The 18,897-nt window shown below is 39.4% G+C and overlaps 1 protein-coding gene across 1 annotated transcript in view; it reads left to right on the top strand.

Moving 5' to 3' along the window:
* The window catches only part of PCDH15 (protocadherin related 15), an 850,076-nt gene that overhangs the window by 570,675 nt on the left and 260,504 nt on the right, over nucleotides 1–18,897 (top strand). The window contains exon 16 of the mRNA XM_047824821.1: nucleotides 13,034–13,113. Within this exon, the coding sequence (XP_047680777.1) occupies nucleotides 13,034–13,113 (80 nt within the window). The remainder of the gene's footprint in view (nucleotides 1–13,033; nucleotides 13,114–18,897) is intronic.

The following is an 18,897-nucleotide window of genomic DNA, read 5'->3' on the forward strand; positions in this document are numbered from 1 at the left end:
AAGGGTTTTATTTTTTAATTTTATGAAGTGGCATTGTTTTCTTCGTATCATTTTTGATTGTCATAATATATAGAAATACTATGGATGTTTTTATATTGGTCTCATATCCTTCATTCTTTCTGAACTCATTTGTTATTAGTCTCATAGTTATTGAGTGGATTCTTCAGTATTTTCTTTTTTTAATGTTTTTAAGTTTATTTATTTTGAGAGAGACACAGTGAGTGGGTGAAGGGAAGGGGGGGAGAGAGAGAGAGGGAGAGAGGGAGGGGAGAGAGAGAGATTCATTCCAAGCAGACTCTGTGCTGCCAGCACAAAGCCTGATGTGGGGCTTGAACCCACAAAAACATGAGATCATGGCTTGAGCCGAAACCAAGAGTCAGACACTTAACGTCGTGAGTGAACCCCCCAGGCGCCCTAGGATTTTCTTTTAAAAGGTATCATCTGCCAAATGGAGATGGTTGTACTTCCTCCCTTCCAAGATACTTTTATGTTTTTTTTTCTTGCCTAATCACCCTGGCTACAACTTTCAGTAGAATGTGGTAATAGTTTTTAGTATAAATCTTTGTTTTATTCCTGATCCTAGGGAAAACCGTTAGTCTTTAAACATCACTACAGTGCTAGTTAGGAGTTTTGTGTGATTGTCCTTTGTCAATGTAAAGAAGTTCCCTTAAATCCCTTGTTTATTAAGCATTTCTATCACAATAGAGTATTGCATTTTGTCAAATGCTTTTTCTGATTTTTCTGAGATGATATTTTTTTTTTGGAAAAAATGTATCTGTTTATTACAGTCATTGATTTTCTTCTGTTAAAAAACAACTTTGCATACCTGTGACTAATCACATTTGGTCTTTGAGTATAATAATTTCTATATGTTGCTGAATTTGAATAGTTGGTATTTTGTTAAGGATTTTTACTTCCATATTTATAAGATAGACTGATCTATAGAATTCTTTTCTTGAGTTACCTGTGTCTGGTTTTGGTAAGAGGGTAATACAAGCCTCCTAAAATTAGTGAGTGTTTCCTTTCTTTTACATTTTAGAAGAGACTGGGAAGGTGCTGTCAGTTCTTTACATATTTGGTAGAATTCACTAGTAAACCCATTTGGGCCTTTTTTTTTCTTTCTTTCTTTCTTTCTTTTTTTTTTTTTTTATATTTATTTATTTTTGAGAGACAGAGCACGAGCAGGGGAGGGGGGACAGAGAGAGACAGGGAGACACAGAATCTGAAGCAGGCTCCAGGCTCTGAGCTGTCAGCACAGAGCCCAACATGAGGCTCAAACCCATGAACCGTGAGATCATGACCTGAGCCAAAATTGGGCGCTCAACCGACTGAGCCACCCAGGTGCCCCTGGGCCTTTCTTTTTATGGAAGTTTTTTTTGTTGTTTTGTTTTTAAGATTGCTAATTTCATCTTTTTTATTCATTATATGTCTGTCCAGCTTTTCTTTATCATCTTGAGTCAGTTTTGGTAGTTTGTGTACTGCTAGGGATTTATTCATTTTATCTAGTTTATTTAACATGTTGGGTTACAGTTTTTCATCCCATTTTTTCTAAAATCTGCTTCATTGCTGTGAAGCCAGTAGTGATGTTTCCTCTTTTGTTTCTGATTTTAGTAATTTGAATCTCTTTTTTTGTCTTTATCTGTCTAGGATTTTGTTGATTTTGTTGATCTTTTCAAAATACCAACTTTTGACTTCATTGATTTTTTTCTAATGCTTTTCTATTTTTATTTTATTAATTTCCACTTTACTTTTTATTTTTCTTTACTTCTGCTTGCTTTAGGTTTATTTTACTCATATTTTTCCATTGTCTTAAGGTGCAAATTTATTGCCTTGAGAACTTACCCCTTTTCAGACATAGATGCTTACAGCGATTAATTTTTTTCCAAGAGCTGCCTTATACTACTGCATAAATTTGAGTGTGGATTTTTGTAATTTTTTTCATTTATTCATTTTGAAGTGTTTTCTAATTCCCTTTCTATGATCTTCTGAGTACATGTTTAATTTCTGCGTGGCTGTCAAACTTCAGACTGTATGTTATTGGTTTCTAATTTTATTCCATTGTGGACACAGTAAAAACAGTAGACCGTAGGCACTGGGTTTCTGAAACATGGGGTGACAGGGCATCAGAAGGAATGATGTTGGCCTGTCCCTCCCGGGCAGGTACCTTAGGCGGAGGCTGCAGCTGTGGGAGACGAGTCCTGTGATCCTGCGTACACCTGCTAAGAGGGGAGCTTCTGCCATGCTGTGCTGGCTGAGACTTGGAGGGAAAAACAACTTGTAGCTCGAATTCCACAGACTGTTGCTCTTCTAGCTGAGGTCTCAGAGGTGTTTTTTAGTGAACATTTCTCCCATTACTGTTTGCTCTTAGTACAACTTCCGGAGACTTTAACTTTTTAAATATTTTTTAGGAGTCATGGTTGTTTGTGTGGGAGATCCACAAAGCTCCTCACTCAGCCATTCCTGGAGTATTTCCCTTGTGTACTCTGTTCCTGTTAATTTTTGAATGGATGTATCATCTGCAAAAAGTATTAATAATCTTTACATGCAAGGTCTTTTTATTGGCTTAGAATAATTTGTATTGGGTATTATTTGTAGTGAATTATGGAGATCACTGAATTTGTCCTTTTTAGCTCCAAGTATCAAGGACTTTTTTTCCCATCGTGTCTGTATGCTCACCCTGACCCCAGCCCATCCCTCCCCTTCCAAGAGTAATTTATTAATTAACCAAGGTCACATTTTCTGATGCATTCTGATCAAACATTCTGATACATACGTGGTTAGGGGGAATTTGTATGTTTTAGGTTTAAATTTTATGTCTTGCTGATATTGGCAACATATCATGTATGCTACATGGTCCAGCCTTCCATGGAGTGGGTTCTATTTATGACCGAAGGATACTCTTTTTAAAAACACTTTACAGGGGCGCCTGGGTGGCTCAGTCGGTTACGCGGCCAGCTTCGGCTCAGGTCATGATCTCACAGTCCGTGAGCTCGAGCCCCGCGTCGGGCTCTGTGCTGACTGCTCGGAGCCCGGAGCCTGCTTCGGATTCTGTGTCTCCCTCTCTCTCTGACCCTCCCCCATTCATGCTCTGTCTCTCTCTGTCTCAAAAATAAATAAACATTAAAAAAAATAAATTAAAAAAAATCATAAAAACACTTTACAGATTTTTCTTTCCTAAATCTGTATGATGCATTTTTAGTCTTGCTATTAACATCAATAGTAAGTGTATGTTAAGTGTATGCTATGCACTGGATAGATACGAACTATTTTACCACTGTGTAATCATCATACGAGCTCTGAATTTGATGCCATCCTATTTCAGCATCGTACAGGCAGTCCTGGAGACATAAACAGGCTTAGCAATTCACATAGCTAATAAGTGGCAGAGTTCATCCCTGTTGTTTTGTGTTTTGTTTTTTGCTGTAAAACTCAAGATTTTTAGCTACTAAAGTAAATTAGTTTCCTTAGGTAATACTTTCTGTCCAAATAGAATTCCAGAGTTTTCTAAACATCTGTTTCCTCATCTGATTCTACATTCACTACATAGACTACCCATTTCAACTGTTGTTTATCCATTTTTGTGGTTGCAAATGTCACTTCAGAGGCAGAGCCCCGTTCAGGTAGTTAAAAGTGACATAATTGAGACTAGGTCCTCAATCTTATGATTACTAGCTCTAGGTTTTTTTTTTTTTAATGTTTATTTATTTATTTTTGAGAGAAAGAGAGAGAGAGAGAGAGCGCTAGCAGGGAGGGGCAGAGAGAGAGGAAGGGAGAGAATCCCAAGCAGGCTCCACACTGTCAGCGCAGAACCTGTCTTGGGACCAACCTCACGAACCATGAAATCTTGACCTGAGCCCAAATCAAGAGTCAGATGCTTAACCAACTGAGCCACCCAAGCACACTTCTGGGTTATTTTTTATAAGTATAGGCTTAACCAAAGCATACTGAACATTATTTAACTCTTAGTATTCATATCACAAATGATCAGAATTTTCTCAAAGGTAGAGACTATAATGCATAACATATAATTACTGATTCCTAACATTAAATATGTTCTCTATAATGGTTGCCCAATACATTTTTGGCTTAATGAACTCAATATAATGTGATTACTAGTTTCTAAATTATTTTTTGTATTTATATCAACAGATGTTATTGTGGTACATGCGGCTTAATGGGTCTCTATGCTTCTTGATACCTATGCTCTTTTTTAAATTTTTTTTTTTTTTTCAACGTTTATTTATTTTTGGGACAGAGAGAGACAGAGCATGAACGGGGGAGGGGCAGAGACAGAAGGAGACACAGAATCGGAAACAGGCTCCAGGCTCTGAGCCATCAGCCCAGAGCCTGACGCGGGGCTCGAACTCACGGACCGCGAGATCGTGACCTGGCTGAAGTCGGACGCTTAACCGACTGCGCCACCCAGGCGCCCCACCTATGCTCTTTTTAAAGTAGATTTTTCTGCCCCTTTCCCTCAGTCAGAGCATGAGCTATATACTTCATTCAGTTGGCCTGACTGTATTAACTCCACTATTTTGAAAATCTGGTTTTAATGTGCTGAAGTCTGGGAACTACAGTATGTAGGCTGTGGGGAAGGCTTGAGAAATCCTTGAACTAGTGTGCAAGAGTTCAGGTGTAGGCTTTTTTTGTCTTCAGATCTCCACAGGCCTGGAAACACACCACACACACACAGACACACAGACACACAGACACACAGACACACACACACACACACACACTTCAGTTTATTTAAAACTGAACAAGAGTCATTTTGTTTAGCTATTTTAGCATTAAAACTGTTGTTTCCTATTTGTATTTATTCATTTTATTAGCAAGTGTTGAGTGTTGAGAACTGGCCAGAACTAAATATCTTTCCACAATAATTAGACTATCTTTAGAAATTATCAGTAGCCGCCAAGAGGCAGTAGGAAGAGAGGGCTAGTATTCACTGTCACAACATGCTACTGCTTAGAAAATTCTGTCTCAAGCCAAATACTCTTACACACAAACTTGTATATCAGCAAGGAAGATTTTCCTTTCATGTGCCTGACAAGATTTTACGCTTAAGTTCACTTTAGACAAACTGAACAGTATTTTAGAGAGAGCTTGGTTAATGTTCTATTTAGTTTCAGGCAACAAGAAACTGAGTCATTAGATTAAACCCATGCTCTAGTGGAATCAACTTTTGGGGACCATTCCAAATGACAAAGGACTCCCTGGGTTCTTACACTTTGTTCATATAATCTACCTATCTTCAATTATTACTTGTTTATAGCATTTTAATGTAATAAGCAAATCTTCTGGAGTTATAGATAAAGATAACTGAAACATTGATTGGCCCTAATGAAATGCTTGCTGTGGAATAAAACTAACAGACATAGACACACACACACACACACACACACATGCACATGCACACACACACACACACCTATACGTTACTCCTCTCTGTTCTGATTCAAGTTTGGAAGACATTGAGACAAAAAAACATGAAGTATGTAAATGAAAACTAAAGCACACATTTTACTGTAAATATAGTCGATCAAAGTACAAAACAAAATTGGATCACTGTACTTCCTTCATGCCATTAAATTTACCCTCTCAGCCACAGGAAATGCAAAGGCAAGCCCAAACTGTAAATAATAGTAACACTATAGTAACAAAGCAGACAAGTGACCTGCCTTCATGAAGCATACATTCTAGTAAGAAAGAGAAACATTAAGAGAAATATATAAGTGGGTTATATAGAATGTTAGAAGGTGAGAAATGCTATGTGGAAACGTACATGAAGAAAAATGGAGAGGGATATATGGGGGATGACAATTTGATCAGTGATGATTTTGCTAAGGTGACATTAGCAAAGAACTGAAGAAGGTGAAAAGATGAACCATATAGATGGGGGAGGAGTGCTTCAGGTACATGTGGAGAGGTCCTGAAGTTCAGGCCCACCTGGTGTGTTTGAGGAACAGTAAAGGTACTAATGGGACCAGAATGAAGCAAGAGAGGAGGAAACCCGTAGAAATGAAGTCACCCAGTGATGGAGGAGGCATGGAGATAGCTGCTCTCGGTGAAATCAGGTATTAATGGAAGAATTGAATAGAGCAGTGACACGAATAAACTTAAAATTGAAAAGGATCATATGGATTCTGTAATGAAAATGGCCTGCAGTGAGGCATGAGAAATTGTGCAAATTAGTTAGGGTGCTATTTCCATCTAGTCCAGACTAGACCTGTTATGACATTTCTGGAAATGGTGATAGGTGTTTTTTGTGTCATTATATTTTGTGGGTATAAATATCAGAAGATTTGTTAGTGATTAGGTGTGGGAGAGAAGAATGACTACTAAGATACAGCCTGAGCAACAGGCAAGAGCAAATTTCATTAGCCAGAATGAAAAGAGGATCAATTCCATATTGGGCATATTAAATGTGAAATGTCTTTTGACATCTAATTAAAGCTATTGAGTCGGCAGTTGGGTATGGGTTTAGGGAAGAAGTCTGGATTAGAAGTATACATTTGGGGTCTTGAGCATTTAAGTACTACTTAGAACTTGGAGGTTGGATAGGTTATTAAGGGAGTCAACGCGGAAGTCATCCAAAGACTGCTTTGGAAATGCTGAGGCGGTGACGAGTACCAGGAATGGGGACCCAGAGGAGCCCATGTCCTGAAGCTGACTTTGGGGGAAAAAAGCATATCAAGGACAAGGGAGAGATCAGTTCTGTCTAACGCGGCTCAGAAGTCCAGTTAAAAACAAGCCAACAAAACAAAGAACAGAAACAAAGACTGTGAACCAATCAGTGGTTTTACTATTGTGGAATTTACTGGAGGTGTTGAAAAGAGCAGTTTCAGTGCAGAAGTTGCTGGAGAGTTGGAAACATGATGGAGATGGTCTCAAGAGTGAATGAGAAGACAACAATTGAGAAAAAGTAGAATGCAAAACTCTGTCCCCAAATTTTTCCCTAAATACGGGTTCCAGATGGCACATTATCACTTATTAGGAAGAAAGACAAGAGTGGATGGGTATGGCAAGGTATATCTAAGAAATCTGGGAAATTGTAGATGGTTCCTTCAATGTACCCAGTGAGACAGTGATCAGGGCCACCAGCTGAGAATAAAGATGCAGTAGGATGGCTGGAGACCTGAGGAGAAAGTCTCAGGCATGTAGGAAAGTGAGTAAAGTAGGGAAATATACTTTAATAGCTGGACAGAATTGCAGGTCGTAAGGCGTGCTCAGGTATCACAGAGGCATTCTACGTTAGCTGCACATCCGACTTTCAGATACGTCATGTTTGCGTAGTATTTTCCTACTACTTACATTTTTCTAGAAAATAAAATCAATTGGCTTTTTTTTACACAAATGAGCTTCTTTCAAAAAGGAGGTTTTACATGAGGATCACAAGTGACAAAACAAGACTTCTTGACCTTAAAAAGTCTTCATTGTTCATCGAAATAGATTCCTAAACATTTTGTTAAAGGGCCAGCAGTTTAAAGCCAGGAGGGCACACATACACATTTTTGGAAACGCCGCTGCCCTGAATTGAAAACCTCAGTTCTCGCTCTCAGTTTAATAACATAAATCAGAACTCGTTTGCCTAAGTGAGAAAAGAAAAGATCATCTAAATCCGTTGATTTTTATCTATCTTAGAATCCCTCAGGGCAGGTGGTTTGTCTTAATGTCCTGTGAAATGTGCAGAATCATTCTGTGCACATAAAGTGCACTCTACCAGATGGTACTTGATGGCTGTATTCCTCTTTAACATGAACGAATATTAGTTTAGAGAAGATTTGTTTTCTTTTTCAAAATTCCTTTTTTTCCAATGCCTAAGCACAGCGCTTATTGAGACAAATATTTTGTGCCCCTGTTGGTGCTTCTGAAAAATGGGGGAACTGAATTACATGCAGTGAGCTGTCTGGGTGAGCAGTTAGAAACAGCAGTGGCCTTGGTCTTTAAAGATATTCTTTGTCCTGCAAGCACAAATTAAAGGAAAATTAGCTTTGTCGTAGTTCACCATGTTGTCAAACATCTATCAGAAAACCAGTGACTGAATTCCATGATGTGCTAGCTATCCAAAGTGCGCATCGCTCAATCATGTAACCAAGGATATTTAACCTCGGGTTGTTTACCTGAGGCCACACAAAACATTAGCTGGTTTTCCATTTGCTCGCCATTCCTCAAATTCATGAGGCACGTCCCCATGTCACTGCCTTTTCCTTGGCCATGCCCTCTGCCAGAATTCCCTTCCCCACATGACTTGCTGTCTCCCCTTTCACAAGCGTCTGCCAACTTTTCACATTTTCCTGATGACCCACACATGATGGCAAGCCTGCCTCCGCCCCTCCCTGTATGTCCTTCCCAAAATATGCTATATTACAGCTGCACTTACGCAGATCTGAAAGCTGTATATTTTCATTAATTATTCTGCTTGGTCTCTGGCGCCCCCCCTTACAGTCCAAGTTGCACGAAGGAAGAATCCTTGTCTGTGTGGCTCCCGGAATTTTGTCTCATTGGAGCCTCAGTGCTTATTCACACAGCACAGATGGTTAATGAATATTTGGTGCATCAATGAGTGAATACTGTATGCGTTATTCTTGTTAGCTTCCTCTTATAGTCAGGCGTCCTGTCTGAGCGGAAGTGGCTCCAGGGCTGTGAGTGAGGGGCGTGGTTCTGGAACCTTCCCAGTTCATGCTGGGATAACCCCCCAGGGAGATGACTACTCCCCCCCAGACCTTGTGTGAGAGGCTCACATTGGACTCGGCTCATCAAAAATAAAGTCATAGAAAATGTATGTGTACAAAGGATGAGAAATTCCCTTCTGTTCTCTCTGTCTAGTGTCTTAATTGACACTAACCTCTCCCTTAAAAAAAAAATTAAGTTTATTTATTTATTTTGAGAGAAAGAGAGAGCAGGAAAGGGGAAGAGAGGGAAAGAGAGAGAGGGAGAGAGGGAATCCCAAGCAGGGTCCACACTGTCAGTGCAGAGCCAGGTGTGGGGCTTGATCCCCTGAACCATGAGATCATGACCTGAGCCAAAATCAAGAGTCAGAGGTTTACCCGACTGAGCCACCCAGGAGCCCCATGCCCTCTCTATTTTTCAGATGAAATGATAACTATTAATTTCCATGTTAAAAAAAAAAACAGATGTATCTTCCAATGAAGTAAGTTACAGGAACTCTAATTGGAGTGGTAACAAAGCCCTTGGTCTTTCTCGTTCACCTACATGGTTACTGTGAGGTTTAAATGAGATGATGCATGCAAAGATCGTTCCCAGCACAAAGTAAGAAGTCAATCAATGTTAACTTAAGGATTCGCTGTTCAAAACCATATTTGAATTTCTACCCATCATTCAGAGACAGCTGGCTAGACTCACATATAGAAAAAAAAAAAGACTATGTATAAAATGTTTTCAGAAAGGCATTTTAGGTCATAAATATGCATATGGTCAAATCTTATTACAACAAGGATCATTGCTTTTTCTGACTTTTCCATGTTTACCTTTTATGTCCTATTTCTTCCTTTAAAGCATGTCTTTCCCTAAATACTGACAGAAGGAGATACAGAGTATTTACACAAGTGCTGACACTTGTAGTGGTTAGATTTCAGAGCTCTCGTCCAGATAACACTCTTCCCCCTTGCTTCCTTGACTGAGAAATTATAAATCCTCCCTAATTACTACACCACTGGCCGCGGGTCCTAAAACAACCACAGAGGATTGGCTAAAAGAATAAAAGAAACAAAACAATCGGATAAGGATTTCCTTCCAAATCCTGGGTCTTCAAGCTTTCTAGTGTGGGCACAACGTCATATAGGAATGAGGTAGTTGGGGGTACCTGGGTGGCTCAGCCGGTTAAGCTTCTGACCCTTGGTTTCAGCTCAGGTCATGAATGGTCTCATGGTTTGTGGATCAAGTCCTGCATCCATGGAGCCTGCGTGGGATTCTCTCTCTCCCTCTCTGTGCCCCTCCCCTGCTCGTGCTCTCTCCCTCTCTCAAAATAAATAAAGAAACTTAAAAAAAATTAAGTAGAAAAAAAGAATGAAGTAGGTAAGGTGCCTGGGTAGTTCATTCGGTTGGGCATCCGACTCTTTATCTCAGCTCAGGTCTTGATCTCAGCTCAGGTCTTGATCTGAGTTCAGGCCTTGTGTTGCGCTCCATGCAAGGCATGGAACTTACTTAAAAATAAACCAACCAACAAACAAATCATTTTAAAAAGTATGACATAGGCAAAGTACTGGCTCTCACATTTCTTAAAGTCTGAGGTATTTAAAGGGCCAAACAAAACTGGAAGAAATATTTCAAGGTACCTCAGGAATAGAAAGTAATTAATGTGGATGAAAAAATGGGAAGTTCTTTAGGAATTTCTCTTTGTTATTATTTTAGTAACATAACAATACAATGACTTACATAAATAAAATGATGCAACATTCACCATGCTCTCATCCCACAGCAATAATGTTAAGTGTTAGAGTAGACCCGATACATTAGAAGAAAGGCTACCATTAATCTGAACCTAACTTTATCCACACAAATCTATCTTATTTCAGAATCCATTACTTCTGGCTCATTGAAAATACAAACAATAAATTGTCTCTCAGAAAACAACAACCACATGCCAATGAACAAATAAAAAGAAATTGATTATATCTATAACTATATGACAGGTAAAAATGACTGATTGAGGGGCGCCTGGGTGGCTCAGTCGGTTGAGAGTCCGACTTTGGCTCAGGTCATGATCTCCCAGTTCACGGGTTCGAGCCCTGTGTAGGGCTCTGTATTGACAGCTCAGAGCCTGGGACCTGCTTGTGTGTCTCCCTCTCTCTGTGCCCCTCCCCTAATTGCACTCTGTCTCTCTCTGTTTCTCAAAATGAATGAACATTAAATTTTTTTTTAAATGACTGATTGAAAGAAAAAAACAACAGAAAAAGTTCAGTGTGCACTTTTTAGTGATAAAATGCAGTCTCTTAATGATGTAGGCAGCCCAGGTCCGAGGACGCTGAGTGGGTCTCACAGGACCAGCCAGCCAGGAGGGTCCCTGATGTGCATAGGACAGAAGTGAAACATGAGCCAGCAGGAGGTGAGGGCACACTTTATTGAAGGTCCAGAGAGACCAGGTACGGATAGAATGTCGGGGAGACTCGGAAAGGAAAGGAGAGAGAGTCTCCTCTTTGTTCAGAATCTGGGGTTTTTACTGAGGATCGTGGTCTGATGTACACTTCCCCTAACCAGTCAGACCAAGAAAAAACGTCCAGGTGTCCTCCATAGCTGACTTATTCCCTGAAGCCAAGAGTCTCGGTGTTGAGGTGTCTAACATGGGGGTTCTGAAATTTCCCTAGCATGGCCTCAATCGGCCATTCTTGTCCAGTCACTCCTTAGATGTTTCTGTTATACTGGAAGACTCCAGAGAAATCATTAACTCCTTGTACCTTGCAAGGATATAGTACAAGACGTGAATAAGGTGAGGGTTGGTCTTAGAAAGGAAGCTGGAAAATGAGTAAAAAGCAGATTTTTATGGACTCCTTTGGTCTCCCTGTCTCACCAATATAGCATAATTCTGTGTTTCTTCAAAAGTTGACTGTGTCATTATTTGTAGTTCTGTTTTATCTTTTTTGGCTAATACTCGCCTGGCAAAGAACAAGAAATGATGAAAATATCAAGCATCTGCGATCAATTCCATTGAGCCTGTTTAAAAACAGTATTTTTTTTTCTTGCTCTCTACTCTCAGATTTCTATTATAATTAATTTTAGATTTTAAATTGAAAGTTTAGATTTAGACATATATGGAATGTTTCAAAGATATTACCCTAGGTAGTTTATTATTTCATTGTATTTTACTATTTTATTCCATTGTGTTTTATTGTATATCTGTAATAATGTAACAGTGTTACTCAAAAGAAATAAAACGTATGTCTGAAAAAAGTGATCACTTTGCTTAATTAAAATTTGACTGCAGGGAGGGTACAAGGGAAACATCAGGGCCACCAGGAAGATGGTCATTACTGGGATCCATGAAGAAGAAAGCAGTGGGGAAGGGGATCAGATACAGATTTACACTGCAGACAGTTTGGGGATGGACCCAGTGGGATTTGCTGATGGGGTGCACTGGAGAGCAGGAATGAGCAATTAAAGTCAAGATATGAGGCCTGAGCAAAAAGGGGGGTGGGGGTTGCAGTCGCCACGATCACTGAGATAACTAAGACTGAGAACAGTAGGCTGTTGTTTTATTGAGGGCAGAGGAGGGAGAGAGAGAGCAGGATTTGGGGGTTTGAACATTTTAAATTGGGGATGGTTGTCACTCATCCAAGTGGGTGTTCAGGTGGGCAGGGGATATGCCTGAAATGCTGAGGAAAGGCTGGGGTTAGGGATATATACTCAAAGTCCAAAGCTATAGGTTTTGTCTTCTCTGAATTGAGTGAAGGTGGGGAAAAAGAAAAAAAAAAAGAGTAATATTTTTTGGAAACTTTCAACGCACCAGATGTTAGTCTGTGTGCCCAGACATAAATCATTTCAGTTAAACCTCCCAATAGTGATTAACTTTTGTATTGTTCTAGTTCTCATTTACAAATGAAGAAATTGAAAAATAATCACATATCTAGTCAGTGGAGCCAGTTTTGAATTCGGGCTTTTGGCTTCAGGTTCGAGATTCTTAACCACAGAGCTCCCTGACTCGATATATTCTCAGCAGAAAAAGGAATTTCTCTGCACTGCAAACATTTATGCAGAGTGTAGCGATACACTCGGGTAAAATTAAGTACACAAACCTTAGGAAAGTCATTACTATATTTCCACGCCAGGTAAGATTACGTATGTGTGAAGAAAATACTATTCTTGCTCACTCTTACTACGTTCACATGAGATAAAATGACAGGATGCTGAGGTCAGATATGAAATTCTGTGTTTTACCTCCTGCCATCAGCTCATTTTTTATTCTTTAAGAGTCTCATGGATATCCTGTAATGTTGGTTTCAAGCTTCTATATTGTACTGTACTGACTAGGAGGGTATCAATCACTTGATAATTTAATCGTGTTTTCTCTCTGAAGGCAACTGATCGAGAGGGAGACCCAATAACATATGCCATTGAGAATGGAGATCCCCAGCGAGTTTTTAATCTTTCAGAAACGTAAGTTAAAAATGATTTCAAAATTTATTTAAAAAAAAAAGCATTAAACATTGTATTGGTACCAAGGGAACAGACTTCTAATCAGAGACTTTCAGCTGTTTGTAGTTTTATTTTACTTTTTGTTCCCCATGAATGTTAATGAGGTCTGGGGCGGGGGATAATTCTGAATTCAGAAATATTACCCAGGAGACTATTTATTTTAAACATTTTTACTAGGTAAAATCCACTGAGGTGGAAACATTTTATTTGTAGGCTGGGATTAATTAGATCCCTTTAAAGTTGTCAGTTACTCATAATAACAAGGGCATTTCTACAAAGAGTAACGTGGCGCTAAATTGTTCATTCAAAGAGAATTGTGTAAGACAAAGCATAAATTCCAAGTTAAAGTACCACCAAAATCCATCCTTCAGTTTTTGAGTAAAGTACATATAGTCTTAAACAGCTCACACAAAATATTGAGTGTCCCTGCCAGACCTCCTGGGGTCTCTATCAGTGTGACTGTACCCAGCTCTCTGAGCACAGCAGAGACATGTTAGTCATTACCAGGAGAAAGTCAGGAGGAACACTGAACCCTTGAGAGATCACTGGCTTCCTTCTGCAAGATCACAGTAGGCTTGCTTCTGTCCCACATGGCTGGTCGTTAAAGAGTCATGCTCGCTACCTCTCTGGTTCTTTCTGTGTGGCCCTGAGTTGCTTTACTCCCTAAAAGTATGGAAGCCTAAAGTTGGCCCATGGTTATAAAGTGAACATTTTGACAAATGACCCAGGCATTGCTTCAGTCTCACAAATATCCTGTACATAAGGCCAACTCAAGAGGGCCATGTGTGGTCACTGGTCTTGGGAAAAGCACCTATAATGTCAAGTCCACTAGGATGTTCCAACTGTGAGTTAGTACATAGTTAGAAACAGTATTGCTCAGACTTTTAGATTTCACACATGAGTAAACTTACATTTAAAAAATGGAAAGACTTAACTATTTTGAATTTTCTCCGATAGGTATGTACAGATCTTAAGTAGCTAAAGTTTACAATCATCCTGAAATGAATAAAACTTTTTCAAGGGACATTTTTCACTGTAATCAATACTGTGTGGTACTTGTTTTAAAATACAGATACAGATCACTAGAATAAAGTTAAGGGTCTAGAAATAACCCCTAACATTTATGGCCAATCGGTTCCCTCCACCCCCAAAAAAAGTCCAAAACAATCCCATCAGGAAAGAATAATCTTTTCAATAAATGAAGTTTGGGGCAACATACAAAAGAATGAAGTTTTGTCTTTATCTTCTTGCCATTTGCAAAGATTAGCTCAACTGGATCATAGACCTGAATATTAGAGGTAAAAAAATTTATATAACTCTTAGAAGAAAATACAGTAAATCTGTAGGCAATGTTGTTTTTAGATATGACACTAAAGTACAAGTGATTAAATGACAAGATGGATAAGTTGGACTTCATCAAAATTTGGAAAATACGTGATTTAGAGGACATGATCAAGAAAGTGAAGACCACACTCAGCCTGAGAGAAAATATTTTCTTTAAATGTTTATTCATTTTTGAGAGAGAGAGAGAGAGAGAGAGAGAGAAGGCAGGGGAGGTCAGAGAGAGAGGGGGACAGAGGATCCAAAGAAGGCTCTGAGCTGTCAGCACAGAGCCTGATGTGGGGCTTGAACCCATGAACCGTGAAATCGACCTGAGTGGAAGTCAGATGCTTAACTGACTGAGCCACCCACGTTCCCCTTAAATAAAGCAGATAATAAAGGATATACGTATAGAGAGAGTATATAAAGAACCATTACAACTCAAAAGTAAACAAAGAAATAACCCAAATAAAAATGGACAGGAATTTGAATAGACATTTCTCCAAAGAAGCTACATGAACGGCCAGTAAGCACATGGAAATTCAGTCACGATCAACTATCATTAGGGAAATGCAGGTGAAAATCACAAGGCACTGCTCCTCACCTCCTTTGAGTGTCTATACTGGCAAAGAAAGGAGATGGTAAGTGTGGCTGAGGACTTGGAGATTTGAGTCCTCATATATTCCTGGAGGGGCAGTAAAATAAGTGTATACTTTGGAAAACAATGTGTCGTCTTCTTTTAAAAAAAAATTTATTTTTTACGTTTATTGATTTTTGAGACAGAGAGAGACAGAGCATGAACAGGGAAGGGTCAGAGAGAGGGAGACACAGAATCCGAAACAGGCTCCAGGCTCCAAGCCATCAGCACAGGGCCCGACGCGGGGCTTGAACTCACGGGCCGTGAGATCATGACCCGAGCCGAAGTCGGACGCTCAACCGACTGAGCCACCCAGGTGCCCCACAATGTGTCGTCTTCTAATGTTACACGTAGAGTCACCATATAACCCAATAATTCTACCCGTATCTACTCAAGAAATGAAAACATACATCCACATAAAAAGTTGCACAAATATATACACAACAGAATTATTTACAAGAGCAGAATGTGGAAGCAATTCAAATGTCCATGTATGGATGAATGGATGAACCAAATGTACATCCATACACTGGGATCCTTTGTCAATAAAGGAGAACGTAGTGCTGACACCCACTACAACATGGATGAGCCTTGAAAACATTATACTGAGTGGAAAAAGTTGTTCACAAAGGACCACACATAGTATAATTCCACTCTCACAAAATGTCCAGAATAGGCCAATCTCTAGGGACAAAAACAGTGCACTAGTGGTTGCCTAGGGCTGGGGGTGGGAGAGAATAGACAGTCACTGACCGTGGACCATGCTAACAGTGAAGAACACATTCTAAAGTTGATTGTCCTGGTGGTCAGACGACTCTGCAAATAAACTAAAATTCATGGAATTGTACCCCGAAATCGTATGAATTTGATCACATGTGAATTACATATTAATAAAACAAAAATTCAGGGAATCGTACCCTGTGAATGGGTGAATTTGATTACCTGTGAATTACACGTTCCTAATGCTGTTTTTTAAAAAGACAAGAATGAACCTTTCACCTGCCCTCATGAGCAGGAAGCCCAGGCCTTACTGTCTGTTAAGGATTTCCATCCCTGTGTTTACCTGCTTCTCCCTTGAGGCTGAAGGATTTCCAGCTGCTAGCTGTGACATCTGATGAGTCACCAACTTTACCAAAGCAATTCTCCACCCAAGCTGCTCCCATAGCAAGGGTTTCTCTGCTCCTTCTCTCATCTCAGCTTTTGTGTGACCTAACTAGGTCACAGAGGTTCTTCAAGGTGTGAAAGATGTCAGTGCAGCCTCCTCCTTGTCTAAATTGACCACAGTTCTTGATACTTGGCCCCCACCTCAACTCAGACAGCCATCTTCTTAAATGCAAGATGCTTCCGGGACAGCCCGTGTCCAGAACATCCCTGTGATGACGGCACGGTCTCCTTTGATGATCATTCTTGATTCAGAGTCCACTACGCTGGGTCCGTTGCTTTCTACCTATGGTCATTTTATTTCAGCCACCTCAGAGCTGTTGCTGTCATTATATTTGCAGGCTGTCCTCGACCATTACCAATATATTTCAATATTCAATGAATATATTAATTGAATATATTCGTTACCAATATATTCCCCATTTGAAATGTGGGAAAATTGAAATTTTAATCCCTTCCCTCTCTGAAATTTCTGGGCTAATTGTGAAAATGAGTGCCACTGGTTCTATGTAAGTTTTAAGGATTCAGATACTTCAGGTACTCTTTTAGGAAGTAATAGAAAATAGGGGCGCCTGGGTAGCTCCATTGGTTAAGCATCCGACTCTTGGTTTCAGCTCAGCTCATAATCTCACAGCTCTTGAGTTCGAGCCCCACTACTGGTGCAGAACCTGCTTGAGATTCTTTCTCCTTCTCTCCCTCTCTCTCTCTCTCCTCCTCCCCTCCCTCTTTCTCTCAAAATAAGTAAAATAAACCTAAAAAAAACTAATAGGAAAGAAATAATGGTCTACCTTAGGAGACACTATAAGTTATACAATTAATGTTTCCAGTTACATTTTCCTTCTTCAAACAAAAAAAAGTATATATTTATGTTTACTTTAAATATTATATTATTTTGTGCTATGATACAAATTTTAGCAATAATCATTATTACAATCCCATTAACTTACTTTTTTCTATTGAAATAAAAATATGCCAAAGGTTTTTGTAAATCTTTAAAAACATCAGTAGTGATAAATAATCACTTCAATGCTAATATAGATCTACAAAATGTTGCACTGTTATATACATATTAATGTATTGGATTAGTCATTTAGCCATGAAGGGAACACACTCTTTAAAGGAAAGAACTTGTTCTTAAAAATCACAGCCATCTTTCATGAAAATCATTCCATACCATGTATTAAATGACCAGATCTGTGTGGTTCTGTAACGTACTGAATTATTTTAACAACTTCTCATGGTGTCTTGTCGCTAGTTGCACATGATACAGCAAATATTTATTCACCAAACATTGACAGAGAAGTAAACATTTAAACAAAATATATTTAAAAACTTCCTTTATAGCACGATGGCCAAATATCTAAGTTATTATTGCAGGACGGTGAGGAATTCCTATAGACAGAATTGTAAAGAGTGTATGAGTTTAATGCAAAAGTTAAAAAGCTAAACAGAAGAACCTCAAAGAGTTCTATCTGCCCGTGGTTAGAATTTTATTTGAAAATTCTTTTACCTTCACTGCCATTGTGCTCATTTTCTACATGACTACATTCATTTTGATACCAAGTTTAAGGCTTGATTATACTTTTCACATCAGTGTGAACTTTATGATTTCCCTGAAGATTAAATAACATATAACAAAGTGATGTGCATTTGCTTTTCTGTCAACCCTACTTTCAAAATACGTATTCAGACGAACTGCTTCTCACGCCTTTCACCCCCCCTTTGCCCCTGCCACCGTCCGCTTCCCTCAACTTCCCTCCGCAGCCCACACCTGCCTCCTCCTGTCAGTCTGCCTTTGTTAACCACTGATCACTATTTAACGCGAACACCATGTCCAACTTGCAGCAACCACACACTCGCGGGTACACTCTATCCTCTCTCCATATTATTTCAGGTACACTCTGTCCTCTCTGCATGTCATTTCAGGTACACTCTGTCCTCTCTAGATGTCATTGTGAAGCCTGAAACATGATGCCCGCAGGCAACATGATAAATCTCTGAATGACACAGATACTTGTGAGTGTAAACAATATTAAATCACAGCCAGTAGAATGTATTGAAAACGCTTAAAGGAAGCATACAATAAGAACATGGAATCTGTGAGATCATTTTTCTCAGCCCATGACGCAGCTACTCTGCAGTGTTTCCTAATCAACAGGGCAGTTGGAGAAATGGTAACTTGGAGATTCAGGTTCTCAATGCTAGCAGACTGATTTGTTTGGAAGAAGATACCCTCCATGACATTTTATTTACATTGTGCAAACAACTTTGGAACTCCATCATTATGGTTAGGCAAACCAACTCCTGTCTTACAGAGCTTGATTTTGTCCAGCACGACTCATTTCAGAAACATAGCCTTCACGTTTGCTGAGGGGATTCTGTGCGATATAATTAATATAATTGAAGTGAAATTCACATGGCATAAAACGAACCATGTCAAAGTGAACGATTCAGTGGCCTTTAGCAGACTTACCACATTGCACAACTACCCCTTGTATCTTGTTCTGGAATATCTTTATTACTCCAAAAGGAAACCCGACCCATTATGTAAGTGACTGCCCCCTATCTGTCCCTCCCTTTACCCCTGGCAACCAGCAATTTATGTTCTGTCTCTACGGATTTATCTA

The sequence above is a fragment of the Prionailurus viverrinus genome, chromosome D2 (genome assembly GCF_022837055.1).
Source record: "Prionailurus viverrinus isolate Anna chromosome D2, UM_Priviv_1.0, whole genome shotgun sequence".
Taxonomy (NCBI): domain Eukaryota; kingdom Metazoa; phylum Chordata; class Mammalia; order Carnivora; family Felidae; genus Prionailurus; species Prionailurus viverrinus.